This window comes from Chenopodium album, chromosome 6 (assembly GCF_948465745.1).
Source record: "Chenopodium album chromosome 6, dcCheAlbu1.1, whole genome shotgun sequence".
NCBI lineage: Eukaryota > Viridiplantae > Streptophyta > Magnoliopsida > Caryophyllales > Amaranthaceae > Chenopodium > Chenopodium album.
This window is the reverse complement of record NC_137839.1, coordinates 6132614-6157688: the sequence shown is the minus strand read 5'-3', so window position 1 is coordinate 6157688 and position 25075 is coordinate 6132614. Positions and strand designations below refer to the sequence as shown.

The following is a 25075-nucleotide window of genomic DNA, read 5'->3' as shown; positions in this document are numbered from 1 at the left end:
GTTCTTTAAAAAACTGCTACATGTTCTTTTCGCGTTTTTTGCATGTACCTTGCTAGGTACAAGCGACTGTACCTTAAAATTTTCAGTTCAAGTATAACTCGTTACAACTTTGATTGACTAGTTCGAGTTTGTTCAAAAAAATGTCATTTGCCTTTGAAAACTGAGCTCGAGTTTCAACAAGACAGAATAAAGCTAGATTAAACAATAGAACATAAATAAACTTGATGATATTACATTTGTTTTAAAAAAATATATATATCTTGCTAAAGTTATACTGGGATTATTTTGAGTTTGAACGACTATTTCAAAACAAGTTATAAATGGAACAATGATAAACTTATAACTTAATTTAAGAGAAAAATTGTTCACGGATATATTAACAAGGCGAACATAAATTGTTTGAACTTGAGTCATTTACTTAATCAGATTTAGATTTTTGTTCAAACTTGTTAGTGTGAACTCTGTACAATAAGAAAATGAAATTGCAATATAAAAGTTTAGTGTTTGTCATGACTTTACAAGTGCTAAAGTGTTTTTTTTTTTTTAAAAAAAAAGGATAAGCACAATACTTCCTTTATCCTTCTTCCTTGCAATTACTCTAACGCTGTAGGAGATATTAACTTTGGATTGCTTGAGTTTATTTAATAGTATCTTCATTAACTATAGACAAAGTTGGCTTCTTTCAAGTGCTAATCGACTCATCGTCTTGAATAGTAAAAAGGTAGAGATCGAATCAATATTCCATCTTCATAAATTTTTAAAATGTCACATCAAAAATGTGATTAATTACATTAAACAGGAACATTTTGGAGAATTGCTTTTCACCTCGCGTGGAAGGAAGCTTCTTATGATATATTCTTTTAGTGGAAATTGATTAAAGTCTTATAGAAGAATCATTAATTTGGATTTTGTTGAAACAAAAAAAATAAAACTTTTCTAGAAAGATGTGGACTATTAATCTCTTACATATTTAAAGATTAGATACATTTTTGTGTTAGTGAAGCTTTTTCCAATTGAAGTAACGTTAGTGAAGAAATTATATATTATAGTAATTTGTAAAGGAGCTACATTTGCTTATAGAATCAGATTTGTGCTTGTTTAATTCTATGCATACTCTATTTGCATTTTTCTTGTACCTTCTAATTTCGTAACCACTGCAGCACCCGTAGCGTGCAATTGGGGAAAATGAAGATGCAAAAAAGATAAATGGGAAGAAATTAATCAAGAAGAGCTAGCTGCTTTAATTTAGTGCTTTGTAATTGTTAAATTTTTGAAACAATGTGAAGTGGGTCTGGGCAACCCGAATAAGGAGGAGGAGAGTTTGGTCCACAAACTAGGCTTTGGAGTTTCCATACTAAAACCAATTGACAATAGTAGGAGGTACTTCTCTACCTTATAAAGTGGAATCATCTCTCTTTTTTCTCCAACGTGGAACACTCATAAAGTCATAAGTGGGTTACAATGGGTTTCAACAGTAATCATGGTATGATTCAAGTTACGTAGCTTTCGCTGATGTACTTGTACCACGGAGGCGGGGTATTGTTCTTACTTCTTTTCTATACTTGTTGCCTTGTTGGAGCAATAGGGCAGGGTCAAATTAAAAACCCAAAAACTTTGAGCTTTGAATTTTTGTGCCAAACTCGAGTTAGGTACTTACTGAACTAAGATAAACTGAAATGAACTGAATTGAATAGAGATGAAATGAATATTTTATGAGAGAAGGAAATTAAGAGTTAAACTGAACTGAACTGATTGGAAATGAATTGAAGTGAAATTAAGCTAAAGAGAAGAAGCCCTTATCGTTCTGTGGCAGGGGGCCTAAGCTAATGTCATAGTAAAATTAAAAGTTTGGAGTAAAAATTGTGTAACATCTTCAATGTTGATAATTTTGAGTTTAGCACTATTTAGGTAAGATTATCATTTTCAAACTTAACCATCAAAATATAAATGACAGTATTTTCTAAAAATGTCTCGAACTCTCAACCACCTAGCTAGCTCCATACAACTTGAGTATATATAATTAATGTTGATACTTTGATCATTTGATGCCAGGTTTTTATATTGTACTATATTACTTTCTCCGTTTTTTTTGGTTGGAACGTCGTGCATAAAACGTTAGGAAAGATGACGCATGAAAATAAAATGAAATTCATTGCAAAAGATGGTACATCATTCATTGATACAAGTATTAGTTCATCTGTTCATGTATCAACGCAGTGAAAAGAATGACTAATGTAACAATTCAAAAACAAAAAAAACAAAAATCATGAACATATATTTTTTTATTTACATGTTAATAACTACAAAGAATGAATAGAAGAAAGAAAAAGGAGATTACAACGGTATTCCAGGCAGTAGTAGTAGGTACATACATAAGATATAGGACCCCTTCTAAAAGAAAAACCTGAAGACAACCAAACTCAGCTAACTAATTAATTTATTTATTTTTAAATTAAATCTATTACTGATGAAAGATCTGAGAGGAGGAAGAAGAGGAAGAGAGAGAAAGGCTGGCAAGATTATTGTAGGAAGAAGAATTAGACAAAGAAGAGGAAGACAAGGCCAAGCTTCCTTCGCTCCAGGTTCGTCGAATAGGGTAAGTGACATTTGGTAGTGAAGAAGAGTGAGAACAAGCAGCTCCACCTCGAGAACGATGAAGAGCGCAGCTGCAGTTACGGTGATAAGGACGCCGTTGAATCTCGCTGTTGCCGGAGATGCTGCCGTCGAATACACAGTACTGCATGAACATCCCTTGATCTGAGGCTGCCATTGTTTTTGTTTTTTTGGGGAGGAGAGAAATAGTCTGTATATTTATTTGACTAAATTATTGTAGTTAAGACTTAAGAATATTTAAGGGAAGGTGGGTTTGTTTTATAGAGAAAGAGAAAGGGGAAGGGAGTTGGGAGGTTGCGAGAAATTATAGCTGTCGTACTACCGGAACACGCCTTTTCTTTTCTTTTTTTTTTTTTTTTTTTAAATCTGCTTTTTTCGTTTTGTTGTTTAGATTTTTTTTGGGTTCGTTCGGTTTAAACACGGAGTATATTACTCCATGTCTTTATTTACTTTTGTTTAACATCTCTTCATTTTGAAATGATTAAGGGTCTGTTCTCATACATTGAAATTCAGTTCAACTCAGCTTCTAATTTCCTTCTCTTATAAAATATTCATTTCAGTTCACTTCAGTTTAGTTTAGCTTAGTTTAGTTCAATTCAGCTCATTTCAGTTCAACCAGCTCATTTTAGTTCAGTTCAGTTCATTTCAGCTGAGTTCTGTCAATGAGAACAGGCCCTAAGAGTCTGTTCTCTTCACATTATTTTCACTTCAGTTCAGTTCTAATAAGCTCAGTTCAATTCAGCTCAGGTCATTCAATTAGAACAGACCCCAAATTAAGGTTATGTTTCATTCACCTTAAAATATAGTAGTAATACTCTATTGAGAATAAAGGTATGTTCACATTTACTGAACTGATTGGAGCTGGGCTGAACTGAACTATACTAATTGGAGCTGAAAGAACAGAACTGAAATGAATATTTTATGAGAGAAGGAAATTAAGAGATGAACTGAAATGAACTAATTGCAGCTGAACTGATTTAAAATTAAGGTAAAGTGAACAAGCCATAAGTAAAATGTACCTACAGTTTATTAAAAATAAGCATATTTCAATTAAAAAAAAAAAAAACAATTTCAATTCACTTAGTGATTAATAATACTTCGTAGATAATTAGTAAAAAATAATACAACTTCAAGACTACTGGCTTCACAAAATACATACAACTTCATTTGATTAGCTCAACAAAAAGAGTCATTAACAATTTAACACTACTAATTTCGAGTAATAATTGACAAAGCGGCAATAAATTACACGCATACAGTTTAAGGTTTTTTTTTCTTATGAGTGTGTTCTCTATGTCAACCAAATAAACACCTAATTTTTGTATTCCGTAATGTGTAGATGATAGATGTGGCACTTCAAATAGAAGTACTACTTACTTAGGTAGTTGATCCATAAAGAACTAAACCGATGTCGACATTGCATACGGAAGTGACGGAACACTCGTCAAAGATTGAGCACTTGATACAAAACGCAATGCAGAATAGTTTTGAAACGTAAAGTAAAGAGAGAGGTTTGAGTTTTAGGGAGAAAAAGTTAAGTGAAGTCGCCCAACGGTCCCCTCACCCCAAATGGAAAGAAGAAGTCCAAATTTGAGAGCTGGAAAGCCGGGCCTCCAACGGGTCCGGGCCGGCCATACATCTGTCACATGAACCATATTATATTGTTGGCAGTTGGCTTTGTCCTTCATTTCCACCATCTTAAACTTTTCATTCAAAGCCAGGCTTTAAATATCTCTACTAGACTAGTCCACTCACTCTGCTTGTTACAATTCCTTTTTTTTTTTTTAAAAAAAAAAAGTTTCCACCTTTTTTTAAGCCTCTCAATTTAATCGGTATATTTGTCAACACAGAAACTTCGAAGGATTAAAAAAAATTGATAATTACGGTATAATTATACGAAGTATATTAAAATTATAGTTTTAAATTTTAACAAGTGACATCATGGTTGTGTTTACTCTTACATAGAATGTATAAACAAATATTGGTTAAAATAGTATATAAAAATAGTGCAAAAGTAAACATGAGACTTTGTTTTAAAACCCGAAGGGAGTAATGGAAATTTATAGCTAGGTTGGATGAGAAATGGAGAACTAGTTAACTGATGAGCTATTAAAGGGAACTTCCATTTATTGAACCCACTTTGTGTCCTTCACTTGTTCCTAGACTTATTTATTGGACGGTCCAATGAGGGTTGGCAACCATGAGACTATGAGTAGAGGTGTCAATTCAGATAATCGGATGGAGTTTGGGTCGGGTCTATTCGGGTCGGGTATGTTCGGATTGGATATATTCGGGTCAAAATTATTCTTTTAACTCGGATCGGGTCGGGTCAAATTCGGGTCGGATCAAATTCGGGTCATGTTCAATCGATTCCGGGTCGGATATGGGTCGGGTCAACTTCAGATCGGTTCACTTCCGGTTCGGATTAATTCGGATCGGGTTCAAAACGAGTTTTAACTGGGTTATTTCGGGTCGAATAGATTTGGGTTAGGTTGATTTTGGTTCGGATGATTTCGATTCGGTCAAGTTCGGTTTAATTAAGATAAGGTTGATCCATACCGTTAATTCATTATTGTTCAATTTCATTTCAATTCCTTTTTGTGTTTGGCTGGATTTTGGTCGAGTTAACCAAATTCATATCCAAATAAGGTTATTTTTTAACTAGAGTTATTATTGAATTTTTACTTATTATTGGGTTAATATCAAGTCGTATCATATATTTTTATCGTTTAATTATTAATTACGAAATTTTAGTTTTCTCATTTGATCAAGTTATGTGTAATTTTTATTTTTAAGGCAAATTGAAATTGAATAATTATCGATTACTTATCATAACTATATAAATGAAACGATAAATAGTGAGCTAGTGATATACTTCGTATTGACAAATGATAGTTATATATGGTGGTATATAGTATACAAATAAGAATGTCATCTTTTTAAGGTTATTATAAATTTTCAATTGTACAATCTTCAATGTCATCTTTTAGATGAGACGAATATAAAGATTAGAAACTAATTTTATATAATTGGTATGTACATGAAGTAAACTTGTTACTCCTGATTTTTTTTTTTTAAGTAAATAAGTTAACTTATTAATAATTACTCCGTAGTAAATATAGTAGTATAAGAACTGGAATAAAAAAGTCGATAATTAATTGTGGTCGGGTTAAATTCGGATCGGGTAAAAATCAAATCAAGTTAAAATCGGGTCGGGTTGATATTAGTTCGGGTCAAAACAGATCGGATTAGATCGGTTATTTTTCGGGTTAATTTCGGATCGGGTTGAGCTCGGGTCGGGTAAAATCGGTTTGATTTAAGTTCAGGTCAGGTCAAATTGGATACGGGTTGTGTTCAGTTCGGATCAAATCGGTGCCTAGTTAAGTTTAAATCGGGTCAAGTTTGGATTCGGGTCGAGTAATCGAGTTCGGTTCGGTTACAGATCGGGTTTGGGTCTTGATTTTCTCAGATCAAATCGGATCGATTACAGTTCAAAACAAATATTTTTTTGGGGTCGGTTCGGTTTTGACAACTCTAACTATGAGAGTTATAAACATGTTGAAGGTTATGTGCTACGGAGTAATTAACAAAATTAGTCTTAAAAGGTGATTTTTATGCATGATTTCAATATATTTAATTTACTAATAATCATTATTATATGGGTACTTTGTGGCATGTAATTTCTTAACCTTCACTTTTATGGGGTATGTATGTATAATTATTTAGAATCTCTATTGTTGTTTTCTCTTTAGGCATATCAATTTGACAATTTTTCTATGCAAGAATTTGTGGCTTGTTTGAACTCCTTTGTTGTCCAATGCAAGTTATTCTAATTTGAGCACTTACTCCTCATATTTAATAAAGATTTGGTCTTGGGATTCAACCTCCTCTAAGATTATGTATGGATCAAATCAAATTTTACACCTTCCAATTAGATTGTCATGCCTATTTTAATCTCTCTTAAATTTCGACATGACTTGTTACCCAAATAAAAGAAGTTTTTATCTAAGAGAAATGATAGTCCTTAACAAAATTAATCTATCTTTGGGGCGTGACATTTATGTAGGTAACTTCTTGTAAACTTGCTAGCTATTTCTCAAGTTATCTTATATACGAAGTAGGTAAATTCTATTATTCTACTCTCCTCTCCTAAGTTACTTTATATATATTTATATTTTGAGTATACTTTATTTTCGAACCTGAACTTAAGTAATCAAACCCCCAATTACCTAGCAAAATAAAAACTTTTGTTGGTGTTGATTAATTAAATTCTACCCTCTTGATATAACTTCAAAATAGAAAATAATAATAATTTTGTAGATATTCAAGCTTGAGTTGTCCACCTTCCCCTAAAGAGCTTTATATTAAACCCCTTGTAAATTGTAGTGAATACCCGATTAACAGTAACACAATAATGGGTCAAAACTTGAGAAAATGTGATAATAACACCTAATTTTTTTTAACGGAATTCAAAGAATGGGTATTAATCTTCATTTCGACACTTTTTTTTTTCCCAAAAATGAAAAATACGGGAAAAAAGGCGGTAATTGGAAAAACTGAAAAAGTTGTTGAAACTGCCCCAGAACACGGGAAAAAGGTTTGGAATGGTAGTGGGATGTAATTTTGACACTTTGGTACATTCCATATTACCCTTACTTCTTGTTTTTCGAGGTTGTTTTATACCGGGAATGTGCCAATTGACCCCGTGACATGGTGATTGAGGGACCGTTTGTGTGTAATTGATGATGGATTATGGGATGAGATGTGATACTTAAATTATAAACATGAATAGTATTGATATAATGTAACTATGGATAATCATACTACTACTATTCACATGTGTGTTGATTGATGTGTCGATTGATATATATATATAACATGTGTTCTTTTTCAATTCCAAACCATAGCGCGAAGTCACATCACATCACTACTGTCAAGTCTTATCATATTATGACATCAAATCATTATAAATATAATTACATAATATGACATCATTATACTTATATGACATTATTATTGTCGAGTCACATCACTTCAATATACTTATATGACATTATTATTGTCAAGTCACATTACTTCCATCATTATTATATGACATCATTATTGTCAAGTTACATCACTTCAATATACTTTTATGATATCATTATTGCCAAGTAATATCACTTCCATCATTATTGTCAAGTTACATCACTTCAATATACTTCCATGACATCATAATATACTTTTATGACATAATTATATTTACATATGACATTATTATATTCATATGACATCATTATTGTCAAGTAATATCACTTTAATATACTTTTGTGACATCATTAAATTCCAAAATTTCAAAATAGAAACATAATTCATTTCTGGTACTTCATAGACATTTTTATAGGTGTGTTATGGTTTCAAACCACCATATATGACCCCGGGAGTCACCCCACATATTCAGTTCAGTTTTCGAAAAAATGTCAAAAAATGACTGGAAATCGTGTATTATACCTTCAATTTTGGACAATTTTTCTCCTTTTTAGACCCGGAAATAAAAATTGTCGAGATGCTTTCCATGGACCCTAATACACATTGGGAGTCCAATTGGAATGGGTAAAACCATCCAATATACCTTCAAACAATCAATTTAACCGTTTATAACTTGCACTGATTTCATAAACTCGAGGCTACTAGCAGGGGCATTTATGGCAACATATAATGATCATTTATGGTTCCAAACGACATTATATGACCCTAGGATGTAACCCTTGGTATCTCGAGACTTTTCAAAACCGGGTCCTGAAACCTCTGAAATTGGCCAAAAAAACGTGTATTATAGCCTTCAATTTTGCCAATTTTTTACCTTTATTTTACCCGAAAACAAAAATTGCCGAGAAGTTACCTATAGACCCTAATACCCTCAGGGAGTCCAATTGGGTGGGTGAAACCATCCAATTTACCAGTTTCCGTACACGCCACTTGTATTTGCTATAAGCTTTCATGGGGCCTTTATGTAGCCGACTTATGGTTGTATATGGGTCCAAAAAACATCATATGACCTCGGGAAGCATCCCGTAAAATTCCGTGAATTTCTGACACCGGACCCGGACACCTACTAAATTGCTCTGATTTCGTGTATTATAGCCTTTAAATTTGGCTTCCATACATCATTTTTTCACCTGTTAAGATTATGCATCCAAGTACTTCCATGGGTCCCCAAAGGGCCTTGGGAGTCATGGATGATTCCCAGAACCATCTCATTCATCCTTAAAAACCATGTCTTAAAGCAACGATGACATACCCTCAAACGACAAAACTAGTTGTTTGTATGCCTTGTCCTTGGGTGCACATGTCTTGTGCACATGCCACACGGCCCCTTGCACCATCCCACACCCCAACACTTTGACTTTGTCACTTGTCTCAATCCACTACTTGACATTTTTTAGCATATAAAAAGCAACGCTAACCTCGTTTTCCAATCTAAAAAAGAAAAAGAAAAATATGGGTTTGGTGGCACCACACATATATCAACAATATATTTCAACATACTTATAGTTTTCCAAACATGGCTTGTCCATAAGCCCAAAACCTCAACAAAACGGGCTAAGCCTTATTACATCAATTACCCTAATTAGTATCTCGAGACTTTTCGACACCGGGTCCCAAAATCTCTGAAATTGGCCAAAAAAAACGTGTATTATAGCCTTCAATTTTGCCAATTTTTGACCTTTATTTTACCCGGAAACAAAAATTGTCGAGAAGTTACCTATATACCCTAATACCCTCCGGGAGTCGAATTGGGTCGGTGAAACCATCCAATTTGCCTTTAAGCATCCAATTTACCAGTTTCTGTACACGCCACTTGTATTTGCTATAAGCTTCCATGGGGCCTTTATGTAGCCGACTTATGGTTGTATATGGGTCCAAACAACATCATATGACCTCGGGATGCATCCCGTAAAATTCCGTGAATTTCTGACACCTGGTCCGGACACTTATTAAATTGCTTCGATTTCGTGTATTATAGCCTTTAAATTTGGCTTCCGTACATCATTTTTTCACTAGTCAAGATTATGCATCCAAGTACTTCCATGGGTTCCCAAAGGGCCTTGGGAGTCATGGATGATTCCCAGAACCATCTCATTCATCCTTAAAAACCATGTCTTAAGGCAACGATGGCATACCCTCAAACGACAAAACTAGTTGTTTGTATGCCTTGTCCTTGGGTGCACATGTCTTGTGCACATGCCACACGCCCCCTTGCACCATCCCACACCCCAACACTTTAACTTTGTCACTTGTCTCAATCCACTACTTGACATTTTTTAGCATATAAAAAGCAACGCTAACCTCGTTTTCCAATCTAAAAAAGAAAAAGAAAAATATGGGTTTGGTGGCACCACACATATATCAACAAATATATTTCAACATACTTATAGTTTTCCAAACATGGCTTGTCCATAAGCCCAAAACCTCAACAAAATGGGCTAAACCTAATTACATCAATTACCCTAATTTAACCCAAAAAAAAAAAAAAAAAAAAAAGGGTTGAATATTCCATATTCCGTTTGGGCTTGAACGCAAGATACCTTGAGCCCCAAGGCCAAAATCCCCAATTGGCCAAACTAATTCCACAAATCATCAATTTCCCCTTTATATCTCAACTCTACTACAGACGCCTCCGCAACTCGGCAGCGACTCACTGAGTCACCACCGCATTTCACAAAATCCCAGAAAACCGATCATCAAAGTTACGAATTTTCAATGGGCGGTGGTAAACGAAAACCTGTCAACAAATCAAAGCCCAGAAGAAATCAATCCCTTTTCGTTGAAGGTGGCATTTTAGCTGGATTGGATTCCCCGCTTTCTTCTACTCCTCGCCGAGGTTTCTTCCTTATTCATCTTCTTTCTGATTCAAATCATTTCTGGCTTTTCCTTTGTTTCAGTTATTTTGTTTTTTTGGGAATTATTGAGGGTTGAATTGCAGGCAAAAATCCGAATTTAAGATCCGGGAATTCTAGAAATGGGTCGATTTCTGATTCTAAGGCTGCTGTGAAAAAATCCCCACCTAATTTTTATCGTTATGATTACCCTTCTATTGATTTCAAGGTATCATTTTTAATCCTTTTTTTTTTTGGTACTGAAATCTATTTCTGTTTTGTGGTGTTTGAATGAATTGTCTGTTAGGTTAGTGTTCACTCCTAAAAATTAACTTATGGTGTTATTGTTAAAACTTGATTGTATTTTAGCATTTGTAATACTGTACTTGATTTTATAGCTCAATCTATGAAAATGTATGCTTTGAAATTTTTGACAACTGATTGGACTCATTTAGATCAAAATTTAACGTTGTTGGGTATTAATTCAACGTCTAAATTTGTAAATTTGTTATATGATAGGCTGTTGGGCAATCAGAATCTTGCATTGGGGGAAAAGATGAAGAGGGTAGATCAAATGGGTTGCAGCCAGTTATCCTATTAGGCTCGAAAGAAAACAGGGTTGTTGCTTTTGAAGACGTTACGCCATCAATGGGGCCTTCTGAGGTGGAATATCATTATGAGTATAATTCTGATTTTGTATTGGGTGAGAGTTCTCACAGTGGGTTGGGGTTCGCTGATGAACAAGACGAAACCCCTTGTGTTACTGAGTTGTCATCGGGTATGATGGATGAAGAAGAAGACGGAGAAGAGGAAGAAGAAGAAGAAGAAGAAGAGCAGTTGCACACAGGATTGGGTTTCTCTAATATCCTACAAAATTCAGCTAGTGGAGAATTGTCACAGACAATTGTCCTTAAGGGAAGAGAGTGGAGCAATGATTTTTCCACCAATGAGATTGAGGAGGATGGAAATGATGAGGGCTCTATGGATCAAGATAAAGATGAGGATGGTTCTGGTTTCCTTCATGATTTTTCAGATAAGACACCAGCATCTAAAAAAAATTCTGCATTTGTGTCAATTGGAGGTGTGAAATTGTACACCCAAGATATTACTGATGACGATGAGGAGGAGGAAGAGGAGGATGAAGAGGATTCATCTGATGAGGGGAGCTCTTCTGGATCATCTGACAGTGACTCTGAAGGTAGCTCAGACTTTGATTCTGATATTGATGATGCCATCATGGATGATTACTTGGATGGAATAGGAGGAAGCAGTCAAATTTTAAAGTCCAAGTGGTTAGCATCACAGAATCTTGATAATCATGTGCTTGGTGATGATACTGATGATGATTCTAGCAGTGATGCTTATGGGGAAACTTTAAAAAAATTGAGTGGTGTTGCTCTTCAAGAAGCATCTAGGGAGTATGGTAGGCAAAAACAGCGTTCAAAAAAGAAGCCTCCAGTCAAGTCTAAGTCTAAGGGAACTGATGTTGATTGGTCTTCAGCTATGGATGATTTGATGCTAGTTAAGGATCCGAGACGGCAATCTGCAAAGAAGAAGCATGTTGCTCAATTCCCTCAGTCATGGCCTTCAGAAGGGAGGAAAAGCAAAAGGTTTGGGAGGTTTCCAGGTATTTGTCTTTCATCGTGAATTAGGGATTAGTAGAGTACGCTTTTAGCGCATATGACTGGTGGTATAAATGTTAGTAATGGCATGTTAGTATTGGGACTATAGGTAAATTTTGATGCCAATGTCCATCTTAAGTATTATTGCTTTTTCTTCGTAAACTTATTACCCTTTAAGACAGTAGGCCACCTCTAAATTGACAATGGATGCATAATGGTAATTTACTGACATATTTTAGTATTACCACATTATTTATGTGCTGTTAGTATCTTTATGTGATTTGTTGTCTTTTTATTTTATGGTTAATAATGAAGACATTTGTTATTTATGCTGGTTGATTAGGCAACAAATTCGGTTCTGCTATTTGGAACATAGTTTGTCTTCCGATAGATACAATGGTTGTCCATTTCTTAAGAATTCTATTATAATTTATAACTTTATAAGTATCATAGAATATTTAGTTTTTCACTGAGTTGTTAGAATTGCATTCAAGGTTATTTAAACCTTGCTACTGTTCTGATAACTGATTTTCCAGGTGAAAAAAAGAAACACCGTAAAGAGATGATAGCGGTGAAGCGTAGGGAGAGGATGTTGCGTCGTGGTGTTGATCTTGAGCATTTAAACACGGTAAGCTATATATCTATATGAAAATGGAGTTTTTTTGGAGGGGATTTTCCCTCCTAAACTGTACTCTATATGGTTAATAATTGACTATTGATTAATATGTAGGGTAATCTTCTCTATCTTTTGTGGGTATTTTCTTATATATTATTAAGTAGCTACCTCTTTATTGACTTTGGTGCCTTTCTTCACCAGCTTTTGGTAAAGATTGGCATTCATGAGCTGATAAGATTAACAATTTAACATTCATACTTAATTTAACTATACAATAAATTTATGGGTGCTTATAAGAGTAAACTTAACATTAATGTCTGAATATCATTTGATTATAGTTCCTTGTTTCCTCTGATATTGTAGATTTTTGTAACAGTGATCTTGACATATGTGACCTTTCCTGCTAACTATCTAAACGTTTTGCTCTGTAGAAGCTGAAGCATATGGTTTTAAGTAACATAGATATGGTATCATTTCCTCCCATGCACCCTCGGGATTGTTCTCAGGTTTGTTGACCTGTACTCCTTGGGTTCTGCCTCCTATATGGCTATATTCCGGGTATTTTGATTTAATAGGAACTCTTTGGGTACTTATAGGTGCAACGACTGGCTGCAATATATCGTTTAAAAAGTGGCTGCCTAGGTTCAGGCAAGAAAAGGTATGCTCTGATTTCTGTAATATTTTGAAAAGTTGCTGGCTTTCCTGATCATTTTTAATTTTAGCTGCTGTTAAGGGTTAAGCACTTAAGCAGTTTGAAGTCTGAGTCATCTGCTATCATGGACTTGTAACTGTAAGGAACCGAGTTTCACACAATAATTAATTAATAATTTAGACAAGATTAAGGCAAGCTTGAGTTTTGATTGATTAATTAAGGAAGGAATTACAACTACTAGGATAGGTGACAACTTTAGGCTATCAATCTCAAGGGTAGCTTGAGGCTACTACTCTACAATGAGTTCTCTCAATTTCTGGATAAGTGGCTACTACTACAAGCCTTACAATTTATACTCAAGCACTGCAATTTTCCCTAAACTAATTACGGTTGACTTCTACAAATTGGAATTCACAATCTCTGTCATAGTTGCTAAAGTGGTGTCTCCTCCTTTTCAAGCTTGTCTCTTTCCCGAATTGGCTTGCTTGACAAAGGCTACTGCTTCCCCTGTTTCTCTAATTCAGTCCCAGCTTCCTCTTGGTTACCGTTGAATTCGATTTGCTTGTGAGCTTGATCCACTTGTGCCACGTGACCCTTTTTGGCCCTACGGTGATAAACCTTAATGGGCTGGCCCAAATTCGGATCCATCACAGTAACTTTGTAAGCTAGTTAGTCCAATACAGTAAAACAAGTAAAAGGACTTAGGCATCACTAGCTTTGTGATATGTACTTGTCTACATTGACTTGCATTAGGTGGCAACTTTTTTACAGTGTTTGTAAAGACACTGTCCTCCTTTCTTGGGTTTGTAGTGTAGAACTCTGTTTAAACCTAACCTTGAGGCCTTTTTTTTACACGAAATTTGGCATTTTTTGGTCGTTTGTGATGTGCATTATCTGCTACATGAGCTTTTATGCACTAATAATTATTTTGCATACACTAATAGATTGCTTATGTAATTATTTTGTTTATTGATGACATGTCCTTGTGGATATGGAGGGACTTTATTGGAAATTTTAGCTCTCATATTACAGTTGATACAAATTCCACTTTTATAAAATAGTTGACTTATGGAACGTGTTAGAAAAATTATAATCTGTTTGGGATAAGTGAAATACATTGACCTACTCAAAATGGTGCTGCAACTATACTGTCTGTTAATATTGACTGAAGAGAGTGTCAGATGTATCTTAATACTTGGACCTATTTGTCTATGCCCGTCCTATATGAACTTGGTGTACTTTGATCTATACTTACCTTGGCAATTGCCTTTTGTCTAGGTTTGTAACTGTAAGTCGAACACAACACACCTCTATGCCATCTGCAAGTGATGAAATTCGTCTGGAGAAGGTAGGTTCATCTCAGCAGTCTGTAGAAATTTTAACATGAATTTATCTTCTCATTCCAACACCGGTTTAACATTCTGATTCATGGACTGGTGCAATTTGAATCCACAGCTGATTGGATCCAGCAAGGATGATGCTGATTTCCCAGTGGTTAATACACCTCAAAGTGCCCGCGCTCATGTCCGTAGTGGGTCTGCTCAGAAAAAATTTACTAAGAAATTGGCTGACCAACAAGGCAGCTGCAGCAGCAAGAGTGGGAAGATAAGGAGTGGGACAAAGCCCGGAGGATACAATCAACCAGTGTCATTTGTCCCCTGTGGTGTAATTCAACCGGAGATTGTCCCTGTCAGCACTGTTGAACTAAACGACAACTCTCCTCAAGAAATCAAAGCTGTAGACAATTCTCCATCATTGATTGGCTCATTTGAAGTTCACACCAAGGGTTTTGGTTCAAAGATGATGGCTAAGATGGGATATGTGGAAGGTGAAGGTTTGGGGAAAGAAGGAAAGGGGATGGCTTCACCCATTGAGGTAATTCAACGACCCAAATCTCTAGGGTTAGGAATGGCATTTGTCGAAAACAGCAGCGAAACTGTGAACATAGCTACAAGTGGTGGATTAGCTAGGAATTCTACTCCAAATGTCAGATCAGCGAAGAATACCACTCCAAAAGGTGGATCAGCAAGGAATTTCACTCCAAAAGGTGGATCAGCAAGGAATTCCACTCCAAAAGGTGGATCAGCTAGGAATTCTACTCCAAACATTGGTGCTTTTGAGAAGCATACTAAAGGGTTTGGCTCAAAGATGATGGCAAAGATGGGATTTGTTGAAGGAATGGGTTTGGGCAGAGATTCTCAAGGCATAGTTACCCCATTGTCAGCTGTGAGACGCCCTAAAGCCAGAGGCTTGGGCGCTGAAGGTTAAAGGTCATAAGATTTCATGTCTAATAGTTTGTGTTCAAATGCTGATTTGCCCAGTCTCTCCCACTGCTGCTGCATTACAGCGCTGCTTATAGCTTTGTCGGATGATCCCAAAGTCATCGATTGAGGTCAACAAATATAATGATTTTTTTAGTTATTTAACAGTGAACTGCCCTTTGGTTCATGTACTCTTATACTCTTAGATAGCTTGTAAATTGATGATAAAAGTATGTGATGCTTGGTGCATTTCAAGTTAGTCTGTAATCTGATGTAAATTAAATGGATTTTAAATCTAATAAAGCAATAAAGGTATCTTTTTACCACCAAATAGAATTGATCCTTAAGGGTCTGTTCTCTTAGCTTATTTTTAGTTTAGTTTAGCTCCCATAAGTTCAGTTTAGTTCAGCTCCCATAAGTTAAGTTTAGCTCACTTCAGTCAATCAAAACAGGCCATAAGTGTGTCATGTAATAAAATAATAAGGTTCATGATTACAAAAAAATAAGTCATCAATCCCATCAACATGAGCTCATGAAAACTTCAGTAAAACAATATACTCTATCTTTTGTTTTTTTAGGAAATATACTCGGTTCAATTCCAATCAATTCTGTTTAGTTCCTAATTTCCCTCTCTCATAAACAATTCATTTCAACTCAGCCCCAATCAGTTCACCTCAATTGTTTTCAGTAAATCGAAACGGGCCCTAAGTCTACTTTTGAAAGTTTGTAACTTAAACCTTGGTCTTGATCCAACATAGATGCATATAAATATCAGATTTTATCAATTTAGCATAATCATACAACACGGAGTACATGTTTTTTTAATTCATTGAATGAAGTAATTTTAGGTTTTTATTCGAAATAATTTCAATTGCAATGAATGAATAAGCACTATTTATTTATTTATTTATTTTTGAAAGGAAATAAACACCAAACTTATTTCATTGGAAATTTGGAATATTGGAATTGGAATGAATAAAACTGAGCACCAAACTTGACTAAAAAAACAAAAAAAAAATTGCAATAATTTGGGAACAAATACGTGAATCTCCCACTTTCCAATTTCTAGTTACAGTATGCACCAGCAAAAAAGAAGTCGTTAATGTCACTCAATTGGTATTCAACAACTGAAATTGAGACAACAAATCGTGAAAATGGCACCCAATTCGCCGCCGTCTCTCGGTCATCTCCTCCGAAAAAGCTTGTTATTCCAGCAAACAGTAATCTTGACCATCACCTTCTTCGCCTACGCCTCTCTCCACGCTTCTCGCAAACCCCCAAGCATTGTGAAATCAGTCCTTGGACCTGAAATCTCCAGAAATGGCAGCACCCCACTTGATGATTTGGCTAATTCTGAAAAGGGTTGGCCTCCTTTTAATGGAACTCAAGGAACTCATCGATTAGGTGAGCTTGATCTAGCTTTCTTATCTTCTTATGCAATTGGGATGTTCTTTTCTGGCCATTTTGCTGATACTCTTGATCTTAGATTGTTTCTTTCATCTGGGATGTTGCTCAGTGCTCTTTTTACTGTGGCTTTTGGATTTGGGTATTGGCTTCAAATTCATAGTTTCTTGTATTTTGTTATTGTTCAGATTTTGTGTGGTTTTTCTCAGTCTACTGGTTGGCCTTCTGTAGTTTCTGTTGTCAGTAATTGGTTTGGAAAATCTAAGAGAGGTTTGATCATGGGGGTTTGGAACTCCCACACTTCTATTGGGAATATTATGGGTTCGATTGTTGCCTCATCCATGTTGAAATTTGGGTGGGGTTGGTCTTTCTTTTGGCCTGGATTCTTTGTGTTTTTGATTGGAATTCTTGTGTATTTGTTTCTTGCTGTGAGCCCTGAGATTATTGGTTTGTCACTTCCAAGCGAAATCGAGTTGAACCCAATTGAGGCTTCTGATCATGGGGAAGCTGAACATTTGGGTCTCCTCCAATCCAAGGATTCAAATCCCCTGGAAGAAGCTAAGCCTCTTGAAGGGGAGGAAATCAATTCTTCGGATGCAATCGGGTTTATAGAAGCTTGGAAACTGCCCGGAGTTGCATCTTTTGCAGTCTGCCTGTTCTTTTCCAAGCTTGTGGCCTACACGTTTCTGTATTGGCTACCATTCTATATAAGGCACACAGGTAATAATGCTCTTAATTTTTGAGTTTCTGGTTTTGGTGTTTCTCAGTGCAGATGATTAGAATATTCAGTTTTGACATGGATTTTGTTTTGTAATGGAATTGAAGCTGTTGCTGGTGTGCACTTGTCTCATGAAACTGCTGGATTGCTATCAACCATATTTGACTTTGGTGGTGTTCTTGGAGGTGTTTTGGCTGGTTTGCTTTCTGACAAACTAGAAGCTCGGGCAATTACCTCTGTTTCATTTCTCCTGTTATCGGTTCCAGCTCTTGTTCTCTACCGTGTTTATGGGAGTAGCTCAATGTTTGCCAATAACATTTTGATGTTTCTTACGGGCTCACTTGTGAACGGACCTTATGCTCTCATAACAACAGCTGTGGCTGCTGATCTTGGGACACAGACTGCAATAAGAGGGAATTCACGCGCATTGGCTACAGTCACGGCAATAATAGATGGAACTGGTTCTGTTGGGGCAGCTATTGGTCCAGTTCTAGTTGGTTATATTTCCACCAGTGGTTGGAATACTGTTTTTGCAATGCTTATTACTTCAATCTTCATAGCAGCACTGTCCTTGGTACCTGCTGTGAAGTCTGAGCTAACAGAGAAGAAATCTAGATTACAAATGAACGAAACAGCTCATTAATCAATCGTATCGATTTCCTGTTGTATATCTTGAGTAAGGTGCTCTTACCACACATCAAATCGACAAGCATGGAGATTTTTTGACAATCCATGATTGCATCACATTGGCTGCAAAGTCAGGTGTTATTCCATGTATCCCAGATTTTATACTGCAAAGAGGTGTGTACATTTTGGTTTTTTTTTTTTTCATACAGATCGTTTCCCTCATGAATATTTCCCGAGGATAGCTTCAGCCATTTGGAACATTTCTTCATACACTGGGATGTCTGAAATTGCAGTCTGTATCACATATTTTTTTGGAGAATTTATATTAATAGAATTGAAGCACAATACACGCATTCTTTTTAGCTATCAATTTCCTATCGGTTTTTGGACAGAAGAATTGACATAACTTTTTAGGTGTTGATAATGATAACTCTTGATTATTGTGAGTTTGTGACTTGTTTAGTATTTACTTAAATTCACAAATAAAATTATAATGTACACGATTTTGTTACATTGGATTAATACTTTTGAGACTTTGCGGTGCTTTCACCTTGATTAACCACTTGTCCATCTTTGTTGTTGAGCCTTGAGCTCTATTTGTTTCCGAATGGTGGGTACATTATACATTTAGCAACATTATATGTCCCCAGATGCCTCCCTTCCATCACCTTAGTTTTCGACACTGGGTCTAAATAATCCGGTTTCATGAATTGTATAGCCTTCAAATTAGCCCTCGAAGAGTTTTTTGAACTTGACAAGGTCCTTCCCGTTACTTTATACAAAACATCGGGATGGCAAGTTGGTGATTGGAACCATCTCTTGCACCTCTTGACTCAGAATGCGACAAAGTTTTGATGGAATTTCAAAGTGGCCTTGAAGTTGAATTAAACTCATTCTCTGGGGACATTAAAGCTGGTTTGAAACCATAATTAACTAGCCTACCAATATCTCTTTGCAAAAGCCTTACACTGATTTGGTGCGAATTTATGGATAAAAAGGTTTTGCGTGAAACCGTTTCACGTGAGTCCGGTTTATAATGCACACTCATCCCCACCCCACTAACACTTCTTAGCCACTTGTCGGCAACCGGCAACCAGCAACCAGCAACCACCATCCCCATCCCCATCCCCAGGCTTATAAATTGATTTTTTTTTTTTTTTTTTTTTTTTTTTTTTTTTTTTTTTTTTTGTATGATCGGACTCACGTGACTCCGTTCTACACAATACTTTTCCTTTATGGATATTCAAAACTCATTTGCATTGTTAGTGAAGACCGAAGAGTTGCATGATAAGGTTCATGCTAAATTATTTATAGTCTACAAAAGATAACCTACACAATATAAATCCTAAATATAATATTATAAGATCTATATGGAAAATATATCACAATAATATATTTTCCTATATTCCTAATTATTATCCTAAATCTAATATTATAAGATCTATATATATCACAATAATATATTTTCCTATATTCCTAACAGTTCACTTACTAGGGACCAAAATGGCTTCCTGTGGTCCCCACAAGACCATAGAAGAGTACCATCCCCTTTCATTTTCATGACTGAAAAAATAAAAAACTGTCAAAAATCAAAGGTTATAATCCACGCTTTCAGACCAAGTTCTAGAAATTTTATCAGAAAGAAAATTTACACAAGGTGTCCCTGCGGTCATTAAAGTTTGTTTTGTACCATAACGTCATGAGAATAAATTCGGTTCAATTATAGGGTTCTTTCAAAAATTTGTTGCTTTAGTTATCGAGTGCTGCAAAAGATAGTTCCAACCACTCAAATGGCCTCCCCAGATCTTGTAGATCCTAGAGAAAAACCTCGGTCTCATTATGTTTCAGGTCCGAAAAAGTCGAATATTGCCCAAATACATAGGCCATAATATATGCTTTCCGATGAATTTCCCAAAAATATTCCAAAAATGTAGTAAGCACATAGGGTGTACCCCGGGCACCACAACCTCTTCATGGCGTGCCGAGGGGAATGCTAAACAAATGTTTGACAATTTTGGAAAGACCACCTAAGGCATAGCCGGTGGAGAGCTTACTAAGGTAAGCAAATCACTCTTTCTAAGAATTCATAGCAAGGTGATGGTTGATTCTGTGAACGTGATTTTTGTTTAAATATGCAATGAAAATACAATAATGAGCAAAGTGCAGACTTTAATGTCTGCAGCCATGTAAATATGTAATGGTTCTGTGCTCGAATTGCAGTATTCCAAGGAGGGATTATTTGAGATGTCACTGACTTTAGCACAAACTTCGTAGAACTTAAGTTTATGGGCTATATAAAACAACAATGCCAAATTTTAATGCACACTTAATTTTGCCAATTGATTCCAAGGATAATCATAGTGAGACTAGCCCTTAATCTTGATCTCCCTGTCCAAAAACAATCATATATAACATGATTTTACTGTAACATTACTGACATACATTACTCTCTCAAATGTATCACTAAATTTTAAAATTATGGGCATTTTGAAAAATTCAATCATATTATTTCATAAAAATGTGACTATTGTATTCAGATGGAATGAATATGAGCTAAGATATTGAATATTACTATTCAGGTATGTTCAGCTAACTCGTGTTCAAGAATAGTTAATGTACAGACATTACAAATAGAGCTAGAAGCAGGCTGGGCAGCTTAATATAGCAGCTCAATAAATCAGTCCATATTTACTGATCATTCTATTTCTTATAAAGTAACATTAGTTTGTCTAACCTTCCAGTAAATTTCTAATGTTCTGAAGCCCCTCAGCAGAAATGCTTCTTCTGAACCTCATTCTCTGTGGCACAATTGCTGGAGGTGGATCCAAGTGAAAGCTTACAATAACAACTGTCAAATTATCCTTTGCCTCACGCTTAATCGCTTCCTCTACTACTTCCTTACAGCACAGCTTAATATCATTATGCCTTTGAAGCCGCTTTCGAACAAAATCCACCGCATTTTGGTTGCTGAAAACATCCCATATACCATCACATCCAATGATCAAAAACTCATCTTCCTTGGTCAATGTCACAAGTTTAAGTTCTGGCTCCGCACTCAGAGGTCCACCCTTGTTATCAATGTCTTTCATTCCCTCAAGATGCCAATTTCCAAGAGCCCTTGTTACACCCAATTGCCCGTTAAGATACCCATCTTCATCAAAATATCCTCCCAGCGATTCTACCCTCATCAATTCATTTCTACAGCAGGCCCTGTGATCTTTAGACATCTCCAAAGCCATTCCACGTCGAGAAAGAACTGCTCGGCTATCTCCAGCATTTGCTACAAGTAAAGATCTGACCAAAATGTCACATTATTCAACACACAAAGAATTGAGGAAAGCACATCATAAGCTACAGCAACAGCAAAAAACAGGAATAATGAACATCAAACATGGGATATAGCCTAGGGAAGTCAAGTCCAAGATGTACATAATCTCATCTCCTACTCTTCTAGTTGACTCTCACGGTCTCAACATTCAAGATGGTTTCAAGAACAAGCAGAAAAGTAGGTTCTAAATATGTGTAAAAGCAGAAGCACAATTATACACGACTGCTGACCCTATAAGATTCACCAATCACTGTGCCATACAGATTCCCATGACCCATGGGATTTTTTCTGGCTGCAATGCTCATAAATCATCAAATAATCATACTATGGCTCATCAGCAACACGAGGAATAAAAAATTTCTAAAGAAGAATATTGGAACTATGGATAAGTAAAAGCAGAAGAACAGTTTCAGTTGATAAAGATCAAATAACATTCACCAAGCAAATCCGAGATAAATGAACTACAGTAACCTACCTCCCAAAGATCATTGCAGTGATAGCAGTAGTTCCAGAAGATAGGGAATTCCCAACAGGACATGACTTAGCAAATGCAGTATCAGTCTTGATGAATGACCTTGTGATCACTTTCTCAAGCTCTAAAGGGAAATCAGCATCTTCAACTATGACTCTAGGGAGATGTTCACGGACAAATTGTGCAGCAGCTTTTCCTCCATGACCATCGAATACCTGTTCATAGAACTCCTGTTATACACTGCTCGACGCAAAATATGCTAAGTGCTATGCATTACCATAAATTTATAATTACAACAAAACCATTTCAACTCTAAAATCACTGTGATTTGCATAATCCTAGGACTGCAAGGAGAAAATTCCAATTTCTAGCTATCTGTTTCATTATAAAAGTAATTATTTCTTTTGCCAACTAATCAACTCATGATCTACTGAGTATTTAGAGTAAAATAAAGATGTTTCCTCAAGATTAATTGATAAAGTAGGCAACTTACCCCATAGAAAGACACAGATTCTTCATCAACCATTTCACTGCCCAGATTCTTGGCTAAATCAGCTATACAAACATGTGTATCTTCCATGTATTCACGTCCTCCAATATCAGACCACTCTCCTGATCGAAGGGTAGGAAGGAACTCCATTGCCAGATTCGGACTTTCATCTAAAACGACTGTTCTTTCTTCACTAATGCTTTCTAGCTGAAGTAGTTAATTACAAAATAAAAATGATATTAACACATAAAAAGGGGTTCACCATTAAGCCAAGAGTTGATGCTACAAGAATACTACAGCATACAAACAGTATGTGATATTACAGCATACTAATACCCAGTACATAATGTATCGTAAGTAGTAAATACCCCAACAATGATCACTTAATCAGACAATTAAAACGATAATTATCTATCTTGGCCCTTTGATCATCAACCATTACACCAACAATTTTGTAAAGGAGGCGTAATTATTGATGATATGGGGCTGAAATGTCCCCAATATTAAGCTACAAACAAATGAAACAGTATTTTACCAAGGAAACTTTACAAAAATTTCAAATGAACATCATATTTCATAGTTTAAACAATTGAACTCCCACTTCCATTCTATCTACCAACAATATGAATTGGTTCCAATTGCTCAAACAATAAACTAGATCCTGAATTACAAGACCAACAACAGAACAAGTTTATCTAAAACAAGTCAATTAAATTCAAACCATAAAACTTGGAATTATGTTGCATATACTCAAATTGACAGCAAAAAAAAATTCAAGAGGAAAATAAACAGAAAAACATACCAAATTAGTGATTTTCCAAAAAGGGGAAAAGGGAGGAATTTAGACCCACTAATTATTGATGCTTACCTTATAAAAGAAGCAAACTTTCTATTCGTTCATATAAATTAAAAAAAAAAAAAAAAAAAAAAAAAAAAATCCAAAACACCCTTACTACCTTGATCACCAATGCAAGTAATCCAACATAGAAATCAATCAAAAAAACCATATTCATATTTATATACAATGAAATCAAATCAAAGACCCAACAAAATAGAAAAAGAGGAGAGAGAGAGAATGTTCTTACAGCAGGAGAAGAAACAGAGTTAGGAGTAGCAGCAGAATTCTCCAAATCCATCTGGGTATTCAATAAATTGTTGTGATTATTATTGTTATCAGTTTTGTGCAAATGTTCATCAGTTGACTCAAAGTCTTGCACGCACATTATATAATAATACAAGTATGCAAGTGTTACAGCTGCAACTTTGCAACTTGTAATTCTGCTGATGCCAAAAGCAACGGACCTGGATCACTTGCACTTGCAGTTGCAGAAAGAGAGAGAGAGAGAGAGTGCCTAAATAACAGGAGAGAGAAATTGAGGTGAAATTATAATTGGGGTAGCTCAGCAGAAAAGATTCTGAGCATATTTCATGACATCTTTTTTTTTTTTTCCAGAAAAATAAAAAAGAAACAAAAAAATTGTAGGATGCTGTCAAGTTTAACAGAGTTTGGTAGGTGGGTTGTTTTCGGAACAGGACAGAGAATTTTGTAGAATTTCTGTGTTTTTTTTTTCAGATTGTTTTTTTCTGAAATTTGAGTTGGGACACAATTTAATAAAAAGATGGTCACCAGTTTTTATTTATTTATTTATATATTTTTTTTCAATACTTGTATTACTATTTTGTATTTAATGGGTAGAATAAACATAACATAATAATTTTTTAAATAAAGTTATTATAAAAACTATTCTGAATAGAGTGCGTATAAAATTATAAAAACACTCGAATGATAAGATAAATGCTACGACTTACGGAGCAATAGTTTATCAGATTTTTTTGATACATAATCAAAATATTGTGCTAACGCTCTTTTTAGCAATTTGATTTTATAATAATAGTCGATCGAGAGTAATGAGTAATTGACTTGCTTTAATCATTTTTACCAAGTAATTTGTTTGTCATTATATTTAGGGTTGAGTAAATCTAAAAAATGAGAGTAATCTCTTAATTTGTTTATGATGTTGTTTGTCGGTCATCCCTCTTTGGCTGTCCATTGAACATGCACAAGTTGACAGTCCTAAGATAGTAATAAGCAACATGTTTTTTTCTCCTATTAAGTGTTCCTTTGAATAGTCATGGAACTTCTTTAAACTTTACATTTTTGGTTGTGTGTTGAAACTAATTTCAAGCCAATATTACTTTTATTAGACCAAATCAAAGTCTTCATTAAATACGGAGTAATATAACGCAGTTGTTGGGGGTGTAGGGGTTCATAAAGATAATTAAACAATTTACATAGTCAAAGACTATATAACATGCAAGTTGAAGTAGGTATTCAATAATTAGAATACTTCTTTAGAAAATTAAAAATTTATGAAGAAAAATTAGTTGATCATAAAGAAAGCGTGGCTTTTTA

At 35.3% G+C, this 25075-nt stretch overlaps 3 protein-coding genes across 3 annotated transcripts; 2 read left to right on the top strand and 1 right to left on the bottom strand.

Moving 5' to 3' along the window:
* Window positions 1-10133: 10133 nt before the first annotated feature.
* LOC145635738 (uncharacterized) lies at window positions 10134-15959 on the top strand. Its single transcript, XM_081687079.1, has 8 exons — window positions 10134-10477; window positions 10580-10701; window positions 10992-12099; window positions 12631-12722; window positions 13142-13216; window positions 13307-13368; window positions 14641-14710; window positions 14818-15959. The coding sequence occupies exons 1-8, from the start codon at window positions 10357-10359 to the stop codon at window positions 15628-15630; spliced, it is 2463 nt and encodes an 820-aa protein (XP_081543205.1). The 5' UTR covers window positions 10134-10356; the 3' UTR covers window positions 15631-15959.
* A 755-nt stretch (window positions 15960-16714) lies between these two features.
* On the top strand, window positions 16715-18860 carry LOC145634411 (putative glycerol-3-phosphate transporter 5). The gene is made up of 2 exons (XM_081685832.1): window positions 16715-17747; window positions 17853-18860. Exons 1-2 carry the CDS (start codon window positions 16778-16780, stop codon window positions 18386-18388), a joined length of 1506 nt encoding a protein of 501 aa, XP_081541958.1. The 5' UTR covers window positions 16715-16777; the 3' UTR covers window positions 18389-18860.
* A 2017-nt stretch (window positions 18861-20877) lies between these two features.
* LOC145635737 (putative protein phosphatase 2C 27) lies at window positions 20878-24140 on the bottom strand. The gene is made up of 4 exons (XM_081687078.1): window positions 23748-24140; window positions 22666-22869; window positions 22176-22387; window positions 20878-21666 (listed from the first exon to the last, which is right to left on the bottom strand). The coding sequence occupies exons 1-4, from the start codon at window positions 23883-23885 to the stop codon at window positions 21102-21104; spliced, it is 1119 nt and encodes a 372-aa protein (XP_081543204.1). The 5' UTR covers window positions 23886-24140; the 3' UTR covers window positions 20878-21101.
* Between the last annotated feature and the right edge of the window lie 935 nt (window positions 24141-25075).